The 16,154-nt window shown below is 38.5% G+C and overlaps 2 protein-coding genes across 11 annotated transcripts in view; one reads left to right on the top strand and one right to left on the bottom strand.

Annotated features, from left to right (window-relative positions):
* Positions 1-12,019, top strand: part of PLAAT1 (phospholipase A and acyltransferase 1) — a 27,173-nt gene extending 15,154 nt beyond the window's left edge. For all 7 annotated transcript variants that reach the window (XM_051818913.3, XM_051818914.3, XM_051818916.3 and 4 more), the window contains 2 exons: positions 5,019-5,284; positions 11,770-12,019. In XM_051818913.3, the coding sequence (XP_051674873.1) occupies positions 5,019-5,284; positions 11,770-11,871 (368 nt within the window). In that variant the 3' untranslated portion in view covers positions 11,872-12,019. The remainder of the gene's footprint in view (positions 1-5,018; positions 5,285-11,769) is intronic.
* Positions 11,816-16,154, bottom strand: part of ATP13A5 (ATPase 13A5) — a 129,948-nt gene continuing 125,609 nt past the window's right edge. For 2 of the 4 annotated variants that reach the window (XM_051818912.3, XM_070072356.2), the window contains exon 30: positions 11,816-16,154. In XM_051818912.3, the coding sequence (XP_051674872.3) occupies positions 15,894-16,154 (261 nt within the window). In that variant the 3' untranslated portion in view covers positions 11,816-15,893. The other 2 variants (XM_070072359.2, XM_070072361.2) reach the window with 2 other exon arrangements.

Below are 16,154 nucleotides of genomic sequence, written 5' to 3'. Positions count from 1 at the left end.
TATAGTCTTGTCTAAATATGATCAGAGTCGGTGAACTCAAAAGGCTTCCATAGCCTAGGCAAATCATGACTAGAGCCTAGGGTGATTACTGAAGCCATAAACAAGAGTGTCAGTTTGTTAAGTCAACAACAGGAGTCACTGTGCACTTACTCCTCATGTAGGATCTCTGTTCTTAATGTGCTGTACATTGTGATTTAATACTATAACTAGTACTGAAACAGTATTTTTTCACTTTGTGTTTCTGTGTGGATGCAAACTGTTGAAATCTTTACTTAATATATACTAAACTAATCTTCTGTATATAAAGAGAATTGAAAATGAATCTTGATGTGAATGGAAGGGGAGAGGGAGTGGGAGAACGGAGGGTTGCAGGTGGGAAGGAGGCTATGGGTGGGGGAAGCCATTGTAATCCATAAGCTGTACTTTGGAAATTTATATTCATTAAATAAAAGTTTAAAAAAATTTAAAAAGTGCCTGGAAAGTGAACACTGTGGGGGACAAAAAACACTTCAGCTCTTGGTTTGGCTGCTGTGACCTATTTCAATAAAATTACTATTTCTTTAAAAAAAAAAAAGCAGAACTTTAGCATGACCTCAGCTGACTGTTACCTTGAAGGTTGCAGAATATGTTCTTCTCACCGGTGCATGGAACTGTGTCTGGGATTGACCATATTCTAGGCCATAAAACAAGTCTCAACAAATTCAAAAACATCAAAATCATACCATGCAAATTCTCAGACCATAATGGAATAAAGCTGGAAGTCAACACTCAGGAATCTCTAAAACACATGTAAAACATGGAGACTGAACAACATGCACCTGAACGAACAGTGGGTCATTGCAAAAAATCAGAAGAGAAATCAAAAAATTTCTGGGCACTAATGAAAACAAAAGTATAACATATCAAATTTATGGGATACAATAAAAGCAGTGTTAAGAGGAGAGTTTATAGCAATTGGTGCCTACATCAAGAAATTGGAAAGGCACCAAATAAATGAGATATCAATGCATCTGAAGGACTTATTAAAACAATAGCAAACCAAACTGAAAACTAATAGGAGAAAAGAAATAATTAAAATTAAATAAGAAATAAACAAAATTGAAACAAAAATAGTACAAATTCTCAATGAAATGAAAAAATTAAAAAAATTCAGACAACATAGGCCTGATACAAATTTTTGAAAAAATAAAATTGACACACCATAGGTACAACTAACCAAAAAAAAGGAGACCCAAATCACTAAAATTAGAGATGAAAAAGAAATGGAACAACAGACATAACAGAAATGAAGAGAGTCATCAGAAATTATTACAAAGAGCTGTATGCCAACAAATTAGGAAACCTAGAGGAAATGGATACATCCCTGGACACATACAGCCTACCTATATTGAGCCTTGAAGATATAGAAAACCTAAAAAGACCAATAATCAAGACAGAAATTGAATCAGTATTAAAGACCCTCCTAACAATGAAAAGCCCAGGTCTGGATAGCTCCACTGCTTAATTCTACCAGACATTTAAAGAAGAACTAACTCCAATTCTTCTCAAGCTATTCAAAACAATTGAAAGAGAGGGAATCCTCCAAATCTCCTTCTATGAAGCCAACATCACCTTAATCTCTAAACCTAAAAAAGATATAAAAGTGAAATAGAACTATAGACCAATTTCCCTGATGAACATAGAGGCAAAAATCCTCAACAAAATACTATCCAATCAAATCCAACAACACATCAGAATGATCATTCACCCAGACCAAGTGGAATTTATTCCTGGTATGTACGGAATTTTGAGCATTCCCAAATCAATCATTGTGATAGATCACATTAACAAACTGCAGAATAAAAACCATATAATTATCTCAGTAGATGCAGAGAAAGCATTTGATAAAATACAACAGCCATTCATGATGAAGACTTTAAACAAATTAGGTATAGAAGGAGCAGTCTTCAACATAATCAAGGCAATTTATGATAAACCCATGACCAGAATCCTACAGAATGGGGAAAAGTTGGAAGCATTCCCACTGAGATCTGGTAATAGACAAGGTTGCCCACTCTTAATATTGTCCTGAAAGTTTTAGCTAGAACCATTAGTCAAGAAAAAGAAATCAAATGGATACAAATTGGGAAGGACAACTTAAAACTATCCGTATTTGTAAATGACATTATACTATATATAGGGGATACAAAAAAAGACTCCGCTAAGAGACTATTGGAACTCATAGAAGAGTTTGGTAAAGTGGCATGGTATAAAATCAAAACACAATAATCTACAGCAATTTTATACACAGACAATTGCACAGTTGAGAAAGAACTTCTAAGATCAATCTTAGAAGTGCTAACAAAAAATGAAATACCTTGGAATAAATTTTACCAGAATGTCAAAGTTATCTTTGAGGAGAATTACAAAACATTAAAGAAATAAATAGAAGAAGACACAACAAAATGGAAAAATCTTTAATGTTCATGGATTGGATAATCAATATCATTAAATGTTCATATTACTGAAAGTGATTTACAGATTGAAAATGATCCTAATTAAAATATTAAGGACATTTTTCTCAGATATAGAAAAAATGATGCTGAAATTCATATAGAGGCACAGGAGACCTCAAATAGCTAAAGCAAACTTATACCACAAAAATAAAGCCAGAGCCATCACAATACCAGATTTCAAGACATACTACAGGGAAGTTATAATCAAAATAGCCTGGTACTGGTACAGAAACAGATGGATAGACCAATGGAACAGAATAGAAACACCAGAAATCAACCCATGCATCTACAACCAACTTATCTTTGACAAAGTAGCTAAAACCAATTAAGGACAATCTCTTCAAGAAATGGTGCTGGGAGAACTGGATTTCTACATGCAGAAGTATGAAGCAAGGCTCCTACTTTACACGTTACACAAAAATCCACTCAAAATGGATTAAAGACCTAAATCTATGAGCTGATACCATCAAATTATTAGAGACATTGGGGAAACCCTAAAAGACATTGGCATAGCTAAAGACTTCTCAAAAATGACCCCAGATACACAGGCACTCTAAGCCAAATTAACAAATGGGATTACTTCAAATTGAGAAGCTTTTGCACTGCAAAAGAAACACTCAGCAAAGTGAAGGGGCAACCAACAGAATGGGAGAAAATATTTGTAAGCTATGCAACTGAGAAAGAATTAATAACCAGAATATATAAAGAATCAAGAAACCCAACAACAACAAAACAAACAACCAACTTAAGAAATGGGCAGAGGACTTAAATAGGTTTTTTTCGAAAGAGGAAATACAAATGGCCAACAGACTAATGAAAATATGCTCAGAATCACTAGCTGTCAGGGAAATGCAAATCAAAATCACAGTCAAGTTTCACCTTGACCCTGTTAGATTGGCTTTCATACAGAAATCAATGCACAACAAATACTGACAAGGATGTGGGGGAAAAGGTATCCTAATTCACTGTAGGTGGGAATGTAAACTGGTAAAGCCAATATGGAAGACAGAATGGAGATACCTCAGAAATCTGAATATAGACCTACCACATGACCCAGCCATCCCACTCCTGGGAATTTATCCAAGGGAAATGAAATTAGTATTTGATAGACTTTTCTGTACCCTCATGTTTATTGCAGCGCAGTTCACAATAGATAAGATATAGAATCAACCCAAATGCCCATCAACTGAAGACTGGATAAATACATTATGGGATATGTACACCGTGGGATACTACACAGTGGTAAAAAAAATCCTGTCTTTGCAATAAGATGGATCAAACTGAACAACATTATACTTAGCGAAATAATCCAGTCCCCAAAGGACTAATACTATATGTTCTCCCTGACCTATGATAACTAAAAGGTAATCTATAGGTGTGAAACTTCAAGATGCAATGACTTTGAATAGTCTTTGTCTCAACTATTGAGGGACAATTATTTTTTTCATATGATCTGTTGAACTCTACTTAGTATAGAGTTAATTGTATGTGTATAAATTAATTGAAGATAGATCTTAGTAAAAAAATAAAATAGGAATAGGAGAAGGAGGAGGAAGAGGGGTGGGAGTCTGGGTGAGAGGGCAGCCACAGTGGGAAAATCACTATATTCCTAAAGTTGTATTTATGAAATGCATGAAGTTAAAGTTTTCTGAAAAAAAAAAATTGAATGTGTGTATAGAGGTGTAAGTGGGGACTGTGGCTTAGGTGCTACAAGAATCCTACAAATAATAATGCACTATTTTTTTTTTACAGGCATAGTTAGACAGTGAGAGAGAGAGAGAGAGAGAGAGAGAGACAGAGAGAAAGGTCTTCCTTTTTCCTTTGTTTCACTCCGCAAGTGGCTGCTATGGCTGGTGCATTGCGGCTGGCGCACTGCGCTGATCTGAAGCCAGGAGCCAGGTGCTTCCTCCTGGTCTCCCATGCGGGTGCAGGGCCCAAGGACCTGGGCCATCCTCCACTGCACTCCTGGGACACAGCAGAGAGCTGGACTGGAAGAGGAGCAACTGGGACAGAATCTGGCGCCCTGACCGGGACTAGAACCTGGGGTGCCGGCGCCGCAGGCAGAGGATTAACCTAGTAAGCCACACCTCCAGCCCCATAATGCACTATTGCTAAGCACCAAGCTGTTACTTTGGAAGTGTTCAAAAGCTGAGAGAGAGCTTTGTAGAAAAATGGGCAATGATCTTATCTGTGGTATGTTAGGAACCTCCATTAAGATCCTAGTAATAGTGCCGACTAATCGGGAACGTGTTTCCTAAGAATAGGCGGAATATTCTCACCCAGTTTGTTCTAGGGGAAATCATGAACTTTCAAAAAGTTTTTCTTATATTCTCACTCATAATAAATATTGCGGCTAACTTGTGGGATGAGTGCTTAAGGCTGATAAGATGAAGTGCTTATTGGTTTGATGCTGCATTAGACAGAGCTAGGTCTAAATATCCAGGAATTTCCAAAACCTTTGAGTGGTATTGGCATTCACAGGTTTGGGTCATTGCTCCTTGCAAACCTGGGTTCTTCTTACAGATGGAGTTCCTGCATCCTTCGCAAGTGCCAAGTCCATGTTCAGCACAAAGGCTGTGGTGAAGATGCAGCTCTTGAAGGATGTGGTGGGAAATGACACCTATAGAATAAACAATAAGTATGATGAGATGTACTCCCCCCTCCCTGTGGATGAAGTCATGAAACGGTCAGAGTTTATTATCGGACAGGAAGTTGCTTATGATTTACTTGTCAACAACTGCGAACACTTTGTAACTTTGCTTCGCTATGGAGAAGGAATTTCTGAGCAGGTGAGTTTTCTTTAGGAGATACATAAGGCTTACTTCAGATCATGCAGCAAATTGATGATCAACAGAGACTTAAATTTGGATATTGTGAATTTTGAGCCAAAAGGATCTTGAAGTGGAATCAGTGCCATGGGGCTTTTTTTCAGTATTACTGCCTTTCACCCTTCCATTATTTTCCCACAATAAAACAATCTCAAATCAGTAACTTCATACAAGTTACTTCAAAAGTTCATGGAAAATTAAATTAAAGGAAAGAATAAGTTTATTTTGGTGTAAAAATATTATGACATATTGCATAGAAGGGGTCTTCAAAAGGCTCATGGAAAATATATCACAGGAAAAACTATGCATGCGTTTCAATATTTTTGTACCAAAATAAACTTATCTTTTAATCCATTATCCATAAACTTTTTTGAAGACCTTCGTATATTGCAAAACATGTTGACTTTTTCAAGTGGGAGTTCATTTGCCAGAAACATAAATGATTATTTTGAGACTCTTTTCCATTAGTGGACAGAAGCCAACTGATAATGTGTCTTGGTGGATTTGCAAATGCTTTCTATTTCCTTCTAATATTAATTTCAGTGAAATTTAGTACTTTTATATAGGTCCTATCATTCTTTAAACTCTCAGGTGACTTTCGATGGATTAACTGACTTAATTTTTAAAGTACCTGGTAATTTTGTCAATTACTACCATTATTAAGTAGTATAGCAAATTCCTGAATAATAGCATTCTTAATTCAGTTGCCCGTTCTCTACTTCTCAGCCCTGCCAAACAATTCCATCATTGGTATTTCAACCCAAAGTTGTATTAAAGTGGAGTGATATAAAAGGACAAATATATGAAACTATTATCAAGAGGAAGTCCTCTTCACCCAAAATACATATGGAAAGTTATTTAATAGATTTTAAACTACAGGGAGTTTTTACATATGAAAACTTAAAAAGCAAGAGTAAAACTTTGAAGAATAAGACTAGGAAAATTTTTTTAAGATTTATTTATTGATTTGAGAGGTAGAATTACAGACAATGAGAGGGAGAGACAGAGAGAGAGGTCTTCCATCTGATGGTTCACTCCCCAAATGGCCACAAGGGCCGGAGCTGCACCTATCCAAAGCCAGGAACCAGGAGCTTCTTCCCGGTCTCCCATGTGGATGCAGGGGCCCAAGTACTTGGGCCATCTTCCACTACTTTCCCAGGCCACAGCAGAGAGCTGGATGGGAAGAGGAGCAGCCGGGACTAGAACCAGTACCCATATGGGATGCCGGCACTGTACGCAGAGGATTAACCTACTGCGCCATGGCACTGGCCCCGAGACTAGGAAATTTTAATAATACTTTAAACTCAAATTTATTCTACCTCCTAGTAAATTGTAATGGTGATTCTGTTATATAAACTTCTAAGAAATGAGGATACAGTTCTTTTTATGAAGACTTGGACAAATGGAAGATAAAACATAATGAAAGGATGCATTTGTTTTCATTAGGAAATAATTTAATTGGAAATTTATGCTCATTAAGAAACACATTATCATAACAAATGATCTGTTCGTATGTAGCAATAAATTGCTTTTGAGCCAGAACACAGAGGACACATATAAATTCCTGTTCACCTCTGCATTGAAAACTAATGGTACAATCAGGAAATAGGTTTCATGCCTAGTCTTTTTTGTTAGAAATAAGGTTGTCTATTGCACTCAACAATTTTTATTTCTCTACTTATTAGAGTTTTGGAAATGGGCAACAGTTGGTCAAAAGGTGCATACTTCAGTTTTTCAAGATGACTAAGTTCTGGAGACCTGCTGTACATCACAGGTCTTATGACTGACAGTATTGTACTGCATACTTATAAACTTGCTAAGAAGGTAGATTTTTGAGTTTGGTGCTCTTGCCTCAAAAGAGGAAAAAACTATCTAACAAAACAAAACAACAAAAATCAACAAAGGACTGAATAAGCTTTTGGAGATGATGGATGACTTATGGCATTGATTGTGATAATTTCATATGTACTTACCTCCAAACACATTAAGTTGTACATATTAAATATCTGCAACTGCTTGTCAACCACGCCTCAATAAAGTCACTAAAAAACTTTCTTTTTTGAAAACCAGTTGCTAAAAGAAGGGGGGATGGATATTAGAAGCATTTTTTTTTGGTTTGACTCTGAACTTTCAATTCATATCTTTTCATGTTTCATACTCAGACTCAAGACCCTCAAAAATAGTGACTCCACAACAAACAGCAGAACTTGTCTCCAGCAAGAGCTGATGAAGGTGATGCAGCAGCAGCCTTAAGAACCTGCTGCTGGGCTGAGCTGGAACCTCATCTTCACCATTTATTAGCTGTATTCTGTAGCTAATATAGCAGTTGCTAATATAGCAGTTGCTTCATCTAACTCTAAGGTTATTTTAAAGATTAAAAGAGAGGGCCAGCGCCACAGCTCAGGCTCAATAGGCTAATCCTCCGCCTGTTCTAGTCCTGGTCGGGTCGCCGGTTCTGTCCCGGTTGCCCCTCTACCAGTCCAGCTCTCTGCTGTGGCCCAGGAAGGCAGTGGAGGATGGCCCAAGTGCTTGGACCCTGCACCCGCATGGGAGACCAGGAGGAAGCACCTGGCTCCTGGCTTCAGATCTGCGCAGTGCACCGGCCGCAGCAGCCATTGGAGGGTGAACCATCGGCAAAGGAAGACCTTTCTCTCTGTCTCTCTCTCTCACTGTCCACTCTGCCTGTCAAAAAAAAAAAAAAAAAAAAAAAAAAAAAAAAAAAAAAGATTAAAAGAGAATCAAGATCTCTTAACACACAGTGTTGCATATATCTATCCCAATAAACAGCAGGCCTAGGATGGATATTATATTATGTTATTTTAGGAATTTTATAGATCTTTGTTGGCATAAAATCTCAATCTGACAGAAACTGTGTTACCTGAATTATTATCAACAATTAACAATATCACTCCAAATTATAACTAGGATTAGATTAGGTTTTCTGGTACCCTTAATTTTACAGGACTTGAGCTTGCAAAAGTTTTCTCAGGGGGAGTGGCGGTGGGATAAAATTTATTTACATGATTAAAAATTATATATACATAGAAAGTATTGGATGGAATGATTATGGCCCCATTCTTTCTTGTGCTTTTCTGTATTTTTAAAAAAGTTATCTCTTAGTGTTGTCTTTAGGTTTACAGAAAACTTGAGCTGAAAGTACAAAGAATTTTCTCTCTCTCTCTCTCTATGCACGTATAGCCTTCTCAGTGATCAATACCTCGTATTAGCGTGGCACGTTTGTTAAAACTGATGAACAAACACTGACACATCATCATCTGCCAGAGGTCATGGTTTGTGATGTTAGGGTTCACTCTGAGTTGTGTATTCCGTGAGTTTGCACGTTTATAATGGCATATATTCAACATTGAAGTATCCTAAGAGTTTCCTTGCCCTTTGTACCAACCACTCCTCCTTCTCTCTCCCCAGGCCTCTGAGAAACACTTGCTTTTTTTGTACTGTCTCCATAGTTTTGCCTTTTTCAGAATGTCCTGTAGTTGGAATCATAAATTATATATCATTAACAGAATACGGCCTTTTCACATTGGCTTCTTTCAGTTCATAATTTGCATCTGAGGTTTCTCTCTGTACTTCCATGGCTTGACAGTCAACCTTTCATCAACATGGGATAATAGTCCCTTGTGTTGAGCTACCACCGTTTGTCTGTGTACTCATTGAAGAGCATTTTATTTGCTTCTGATTCTTGGCCATTATGAATAAAGCTGTCATAAACATTTTTGGGAACATAAATTTTCAACTCCTTTGGGTAAACTGTGTGCAAGGAGTACGATTGCTGAATCATATGGTTAGATTATGTATAATTATGTGAGAAACTGAGAAACTGTCTTCCAACGTGGCTGCCACATTTTGCATTCCCACCAGCAGTGATTCCTGTTGCTCCACATCCTCACCGGTATTTGATGTGGTCAACAGTAGGACTTCAGTTGTCCGAACAGGCATGGTAGTATCTATCTCTTAGATAGATCTCTTTGTTTTAATTTGCAGTTGCCCAACTATATATGATGTTGGCATCTTTCATGTGCCTATTTTTCATTTGCATATCATCTTTGGTGAAGTGTCTTGATATCTTTTGTCTATTTTTTAACTTTGTTGTTCATTCTTCTATTGTTTGTATATTTTGGATAATGGTACCTTATCAGATTTATCTCTTACAAAAGTTTTCTCCCAGTCTGTGGCTTATCTTTTCTGTACTTTAATTTCTAAAAGCAGGTTTTAATGGTATAGTCCAAGCAAATTATTAACTTGTGTACTTTTTCCTAAGATGGACATACTCTTGAACAGGCCTAGATGAGCCAATCCTGAGTATGCCTGACTGCTTTGATGACTATGACCAAAGCCCTAGCATCCTAGGAAGGAGTGTTTGATAAACCCTGCAGTCATCTACGACCACACGACACTGATGTCTAGACACGGCTGCTTCAGAGTCAGCTGCTGCTTCATGGGGCATCCTCAGAAAGAGGCCTTTATTTTGACCCATGGACCAAAAGCCCTGTAAAGAATAATGTGTGTAGAGTTGGATTTGGTGATCTTATAATCCTGAATAAGTCTTAAAGTAGAAGATGCTGTGCACACTGCTTCAGCAGAAACATCATGAAATTTTACAATCTAACAGGTCAGATCCATTGTTTGTAACTTTTAATGATTGTTCCAATTACATGGGATTTTCACATCAAAAATGAGACTTGAAATAAATGGATGTTTGAGATTTGGGAATCATGCATGCATTGCCTGAAGTAGCTTTATTTTAATAGTATTTGCCCTGTAATCTCAAGGGATTCTGATTTGGAATGAGGCTGCCCATTCTCTGCCCAAGCCTCCTGGATTTCTGAGGTTTCTCTAACGTCGATTGTTTCTAGAGGCTTACACCTAGCCAAGGCACACTTTCCACTGGATCCTGCAGATTTCCCAGAGCTGCAGCTTCCTGTCATTTGACACTTCTGCTTAAGGACACCAATTGCACCTCTGCGTTTTCATTGACCAGCCCCAGTTCTCTGCACCGTGTAATCTCCTAGCTCTCCATGCTGGTGACTCTGTACTGCAGTGCATCTGGATTCTTTCCTGGAAAACTGATTTCTAGGCAGTGATTAATTGAAAGTTATAAATAAAAGACAAGAAAGAATCAAATAAATAAAATTAAAAGCATTAGCAAGACTAAGAGTTGTTAGTTTTAGGGCTAGTCGTTTGCCAGGGCCATATTACCAGCACCTGGGACCTGCAGCAGAGGCGAGTCACTGTTACAGGCCTCACGCCTCAGGACTGCAGAGTGGTGGAGTGTAGGAGATACCTGCTGCAAGTACACGGAGCACTGAATACTCCAGATGCGTACCTTTTCCTGGCCCTGGCCCTGGCCCTGGCCTTACCTGCCTGTTCCCCATAGGGAACCTGCTGATAGGGAGGTGGCGTTTGCTGCATTAATGTGTGGGTAGCAGGCTCACTGGGAGCAAAAGATGAGCTGGGTCCGGCCTCCCAGCTCCTGGCCTGATGCCCAGAATCATTTGGGGAAAATCTTTTACTTTACTTGGAAGCTATGATTCTTAAGCCCCACAGCATAAATGTTGTTTTCTTAATGTCTAATGATTCCGAAGTGTCTGAACGTGGCCTCTGGGTCATAAAACTGCACTCAGACCCATGTGGATGGAAGTCAGTATTAGCTGAGTGCCATGAAACCATGAATATTCATGAGATCCTCTCATCAGGATGATGATTAATACCCTTAAAGCTATAAATGTCTGCACTCGTTTATGGACAATTGAGCTTGAGAGTAGTTGATTTTATTTTGTCTACATGAGAGATTAATTTTTGACATAATAGTTAACAGCAGTATTGACTTTTCTTAAAGTTTGTTTGTCAGCATAGAAATTATATCTAGCAAACAAGAGCTGACGAGTGTTTAGCTCGGGTCACACCCCAGAATTATCTCACTAACAGATATTGTTCAGACACACACGCACACACACAGAGTCACATACACACTACTCACCCTGGTATATACCCAACCAAAGTGTATGTTTAGGATGTAGGAGCTATGCAGTGGGAGAAAATGGATTGCAGAAGACTCAACCTATCTCTAAACATCTTGGTAGTATGACCTCTGGCAAATCTCTTATACTTCCCTAATTTTTGCAAAACAGGTATGGTACTGCCTCTCTTACCCATGTATCTTGATAATTAATGGGAGCCATATTCCTAGTGAGTAAATAAACTGTCAGATGCTTTAAGAGTATGATGAATATATAGCTTTGTGTACTATCTGGTATAATTATAAATTGATATCTTCATCTGTGTATTGAATTTTAATCTCGCATGGAACTTTAATTCATCCATTGTGCATTCAAATAGGTCTTCTGTTTAGGAAACAAGTTGAAGCTTCATTGAGGACACTGAGATGTCTTTAGAGTAAGATGTGTTTGTTTCTTGTTTCCTTACAGGCCAACCGAGCAATAAGTACCATTGGGTTTGTGACAGCTGCTGTTGGTGCCTTCTCCCTCCTGGGCTTGTTTTCAAAACGACAAAGACAAAAGTACTATTAACAATTGACTGAAGAGATATTGGAACCGAAGGAATTTATAAGAAAGAAAAAAAAAGACCCAGGGTGAATACTTATTTTCAATGCATCATTATTGTCCCAAATTCCAATGATGGATGGCAGGCTCTTTAATAAATCTCTTACTGACACTATCTTATCTTTGAGTCAAGGACATTTTTCCCCTACTAGCATAGATTCGCTATGGCAGCTGAACAAGAAGCAGTAGTCTTTTGAGTGAGCAGCAAAAGATCTTAACAAAATCACATCACATTTAATCTTCTACTGTAAATACTGTTTTCCTTCTCCCCGAGGGTGGCTACTTTGCCAGAGGGAGGGAGAACTGTTTATGTGTGGTTTTGAAAGCAATGTTAAGAGCCCTGAATTGTTAGGATTGACATCTAAATTCATATCCCTCTCTTTCTGTTGGAAAAGAAACTGGAAAATTCAGCGTTTTGTGAGGCAGTTTGAGGAATTCCGTTTTACATGCCCTTCAAGGGTGCAGCCCTGTCTCTCTGCACCTGTGGAGATGTGCGTAGGTGAGAAGTGGAGAGGCTATGTTGCAGCTTCAGATCCGAATCTGAAACTTACCTGGACACTACTTGCTTGTCAGGAGTATGGGAAAAGCAGGAGTAGGCTGTTATTTCTATAGAATCAAAATCTATAGAAAGAGAACTCTTATTCTTCTCTTTGGATTTTAAAGCATTTGCATCAGTTCTGACTCAAAATCGATGTTAATAACATTTCATAGGTTTGACCTTTTAACCTTGCAAAAAGATCATTAAATGTTGGCTCAGAGTCTGGCATCTAGGAAACAATATCCTATATTTTAAAAAGTTGACCACAAATCAGAAGCATCAGGATTTTATTTGTGCTTCTTTATTATGTGTTGAATTAAGCAAACACCTTCTTAATACTATTACAGTAGAAGTTTTGTAGGTGAGGAAGATTGGACTGCAGGTCTCAAAAGCATAGGATTACATCAAACATTATAACATGACTCCACAAACCACAGTACTAACCAATGGCATCTCTTTTGTAACATCATCAAAGCTGGGCATAAAATAAAAGGACCAGTAAATACTTACTGGGGAGGGTACAACGAAAGAACTAGAAATATGGTAGATAAAGTAGCTAAACAGAAGACTCAATAAAATTCTTGGGTCTATTAACTGGGTTTAGAGTTTATCCCAGGGCCAGAAATAGTCTAAAAGCAAACTGCAGAGCTAAGAATGTGAGTGTATTAGTCCCTCGGTACATATGGAATTGGTTTCAGTACCTCCTAAGGATTCTGCAAGCTGCATGTGTTCAAGTCCCTTATATAAAATGGCCTGGAATTTGCATGTAAACTACACACATCCCCCCATATAGTTTAAATCACTTTTAGATTACTTACGATCCCTCATGCAATGTAAATACCACGAAGCAGTCATTATAGTGTATTGTTTAGGAAATAAAGGCAAGGAAAAAAATTGTTCTCATTCTGTTACACACAGACAATTTACCCCCCAACATTGTGATGTGTAGCTGGGTGAATCCACTGAGGAGGACCCTGCAGGTGCACAGGGCTGGCTGGCAGACAGTAGGCGGAGCTGTGCGCTGGGGACAGGGCCGGAGGAGAGCCCCCCACCTGCCATCCTCCCCCCCCCCCATCAACACTGCCCCATTCTTAGGGCATCAACTCTCTATCCAGATAGTCCCTACGCTCAAAGTTGCTCCGCTCACCTTTCGGGAGGTGTGAGCGACTTTACCAGGGACCAAGATCCAAACACTACCCCTTTATATTTATTCCAAATCTGGATCTTTCTGCCTCTCCTGCTTTGCTTCCAAGTAATAGAAAAAAATGAGCCATTCTCTGAGTTGTCTAAGCGAGATGAGACTGGCAGCAGCATAATATGTTCTTTTCTCTCGAAGTGTGCTGAATTTTCAAAAAAGAAGAACTAAAGAGTGGAATGTGGGAGTGGCAGAATCACAATGCTGGCCAGTGGGAGAGGACTGGAATGAGGGGCCTGAATTCAGTCCTTTCTGGAGAACTCAGGGTGTTCTTGACCCTGAAGACAGCCCTGGCTTTGCTGGATGATGTCACAAATTCACCACGAAATTAAATTCTGGGTTCACTGGCACAGCACTTGTGCTGGAGGCCACAGCAGTTCTCGGGATGTCCGGCCACTGTGGCCACTCTGCAGCCGGGCAGCCTGTGTGTGTCATACTCATTGGGCTTTTCTCAGATTTGTTTTCCCCCAGAATTTTTAACGTTTCTCTGAACAGATTTTTAGCAATCAGGCATGGAGTTCAACATGATCTTATTAAAAAAAAGAAATAAAGATCATCACCTACCGCATACCTGAGAGATTGTTAGCAAAACTGGAGGAGAAAAGGTTGTACATTTATTGAAGATTTTTTTTTTTTGACAGGCAGAGTGGACAGTGAGAGAGAGAGAGACAGAGAGAAAAGTCTTCCTTTGCTGTTGGTTCACCCTCCAATGGCCGCTGCAGCCAGCGCGCTGTGGCTGGCGCACTGTGCTGATCCGAAGCCAGGAGCCAGGTACTTATCCTGGTCTCCCATGGGGTGCAGGGCCCAAGGACTTGGGCCATCCTCCACTGCACTCCCGGGCCACAGCAGAGAGCTGGCCTGGAAGAGGGGCAACCGGGACAGAATCCGGAACTAGAACCCGGTGTGCCGGCGCCGCAAGGCAGATTAGCCTATAGAGCCGCGGCGCCGGCCTATCGAAGATTTTTTTTAAAAAATTGTTTTATGCTATCTAAATACCATAGAGTATCCATTGAACCTTTTCATTCTAAAATCCAAATTACTAAATACAGTAATGTCAGCTCAAGGAACCCGAGCTACCATATGTTTTCAGTTGACATATATTTCTTAATCATAAGCTGAAAATCTCACCTTATTTTTATCTTTAACATAGCTACTATGTTGGAAATCATCACTCAAAGACATGTGAACACAAGAAAAATGTAAACACAGAGTGTTTGTTTTTATAAGAATTTATATTTGTACTGTTGGCTTGTATAACAGTCTAAAATGCAATTTATAACTACATATTGCTAAAATGTTAAAAATGTTGTCAATCCTAAAGACCAGAATTTTAAACTCAAGAGCATCCTATATTGAAACCATATATTGCAGGCTTAGACACATAATTGGCACCCAGGGAAAGTGACTGGTTAAGTAATTGTCTTTGATCTGTTAAAGATTTGGTAAATTAGCAAAATTAGATTTATTATTACAAGGAAAGCCTAGGAGACAATTTTAAATATTCACAAGGAATAAATTTCCTCTCACAGTGAGTATGACATAGGCATTAAAGGTAAATGTGTGCAGAATGTCTTTGTAAATGCTATACCCATTTAAAATATATCTAATATTTAAAATATATCTAATACAATGGCTTGGATAATTAAAAGATCAAATAGAACTTCAGATTGCTTAGGAACCTGTGAATTGTCATGTAATGGATACTCACATAACAAGTACTTTCCTTAGTGAGCTTACTCTAATAGTCAAAGGTGAACAGTCTGAAGTTGATGTTAATTCCCATTTCTCCCTTAAAAGCTTATAAAAGAAGCAAAAAAGGGAGCTTTGTGACATTAGGTAAGTTGGGTACATAGATATCCTTCACACATCAATACAGAATGTAAGTAAGCTTGGGCCAACCTATTGGTAAAAGTTTCAAAGATCAGACATTTCACCTATTTTCTTTTCTTCTGCTGATATTCATACTATTAATTTCACTACCTTGAAATCTGTGCAGTTTAGATAGGATAATGCTATTCAATATGAATCAAGTTTATTAAAAATGATAATTTGAGAAATGCATTTTTCTCTCTTTCAATGGCAAATGATGCAGTCAAAATAAGTATATTGAGGGTCCTTTCTTGTAAGGCTGAATACATTGAAAAATGTACTTTAAATGCCCCAGTGGAGAAAGAAGAGAAATCACCAGCTGTCCACAATGTCTTAGATTTGGTGAAAAGAATTGATCCTGTTAAACATGTACGACGATAATTCTGACTACAATCTAGTCCAAAAGTGCTGCTCTGTGGTTGGGTCTCCCAAGCCGAGTTGTTTTTTTGGAACCTGTTCAGGGCTTGCATAGCCTCTGTTGATGTAGAATCCATTTTTGCCATCGCCTGAATAATCTGTCCTGTTTGTGGGAGGCCATGTAGAGTCTTCTGCCAGCTTTTTTTGCCAGGCTCTGTACTGACTTTTAGAGTGGAACCCAAATTCTTTCTTGATCAACAGCCAGAGCTCACGGTTTTGAAGAATAGCATC

Source organism: Oryctolagus cuniculus, chromosome 4 (genome assembly GCF_051225735.1).
Source record: "Oryctolagus cuniculus isolate XC-2025 breed Fujian yellow rabbit chromosome 4, ASM5122573v1, whole genome shotgun sequence".
Taxonomy (NCBI): domain Eukaryota; kingdom Metazoa; phylum Chordata; class Mammalia; order Lagomorpha; family Leporidae; genus Oryctolagus; species Oryctolagus cuniculus.
This window is presented reverse-complemented; position numbering and strand designations above follow the sequence as displayed.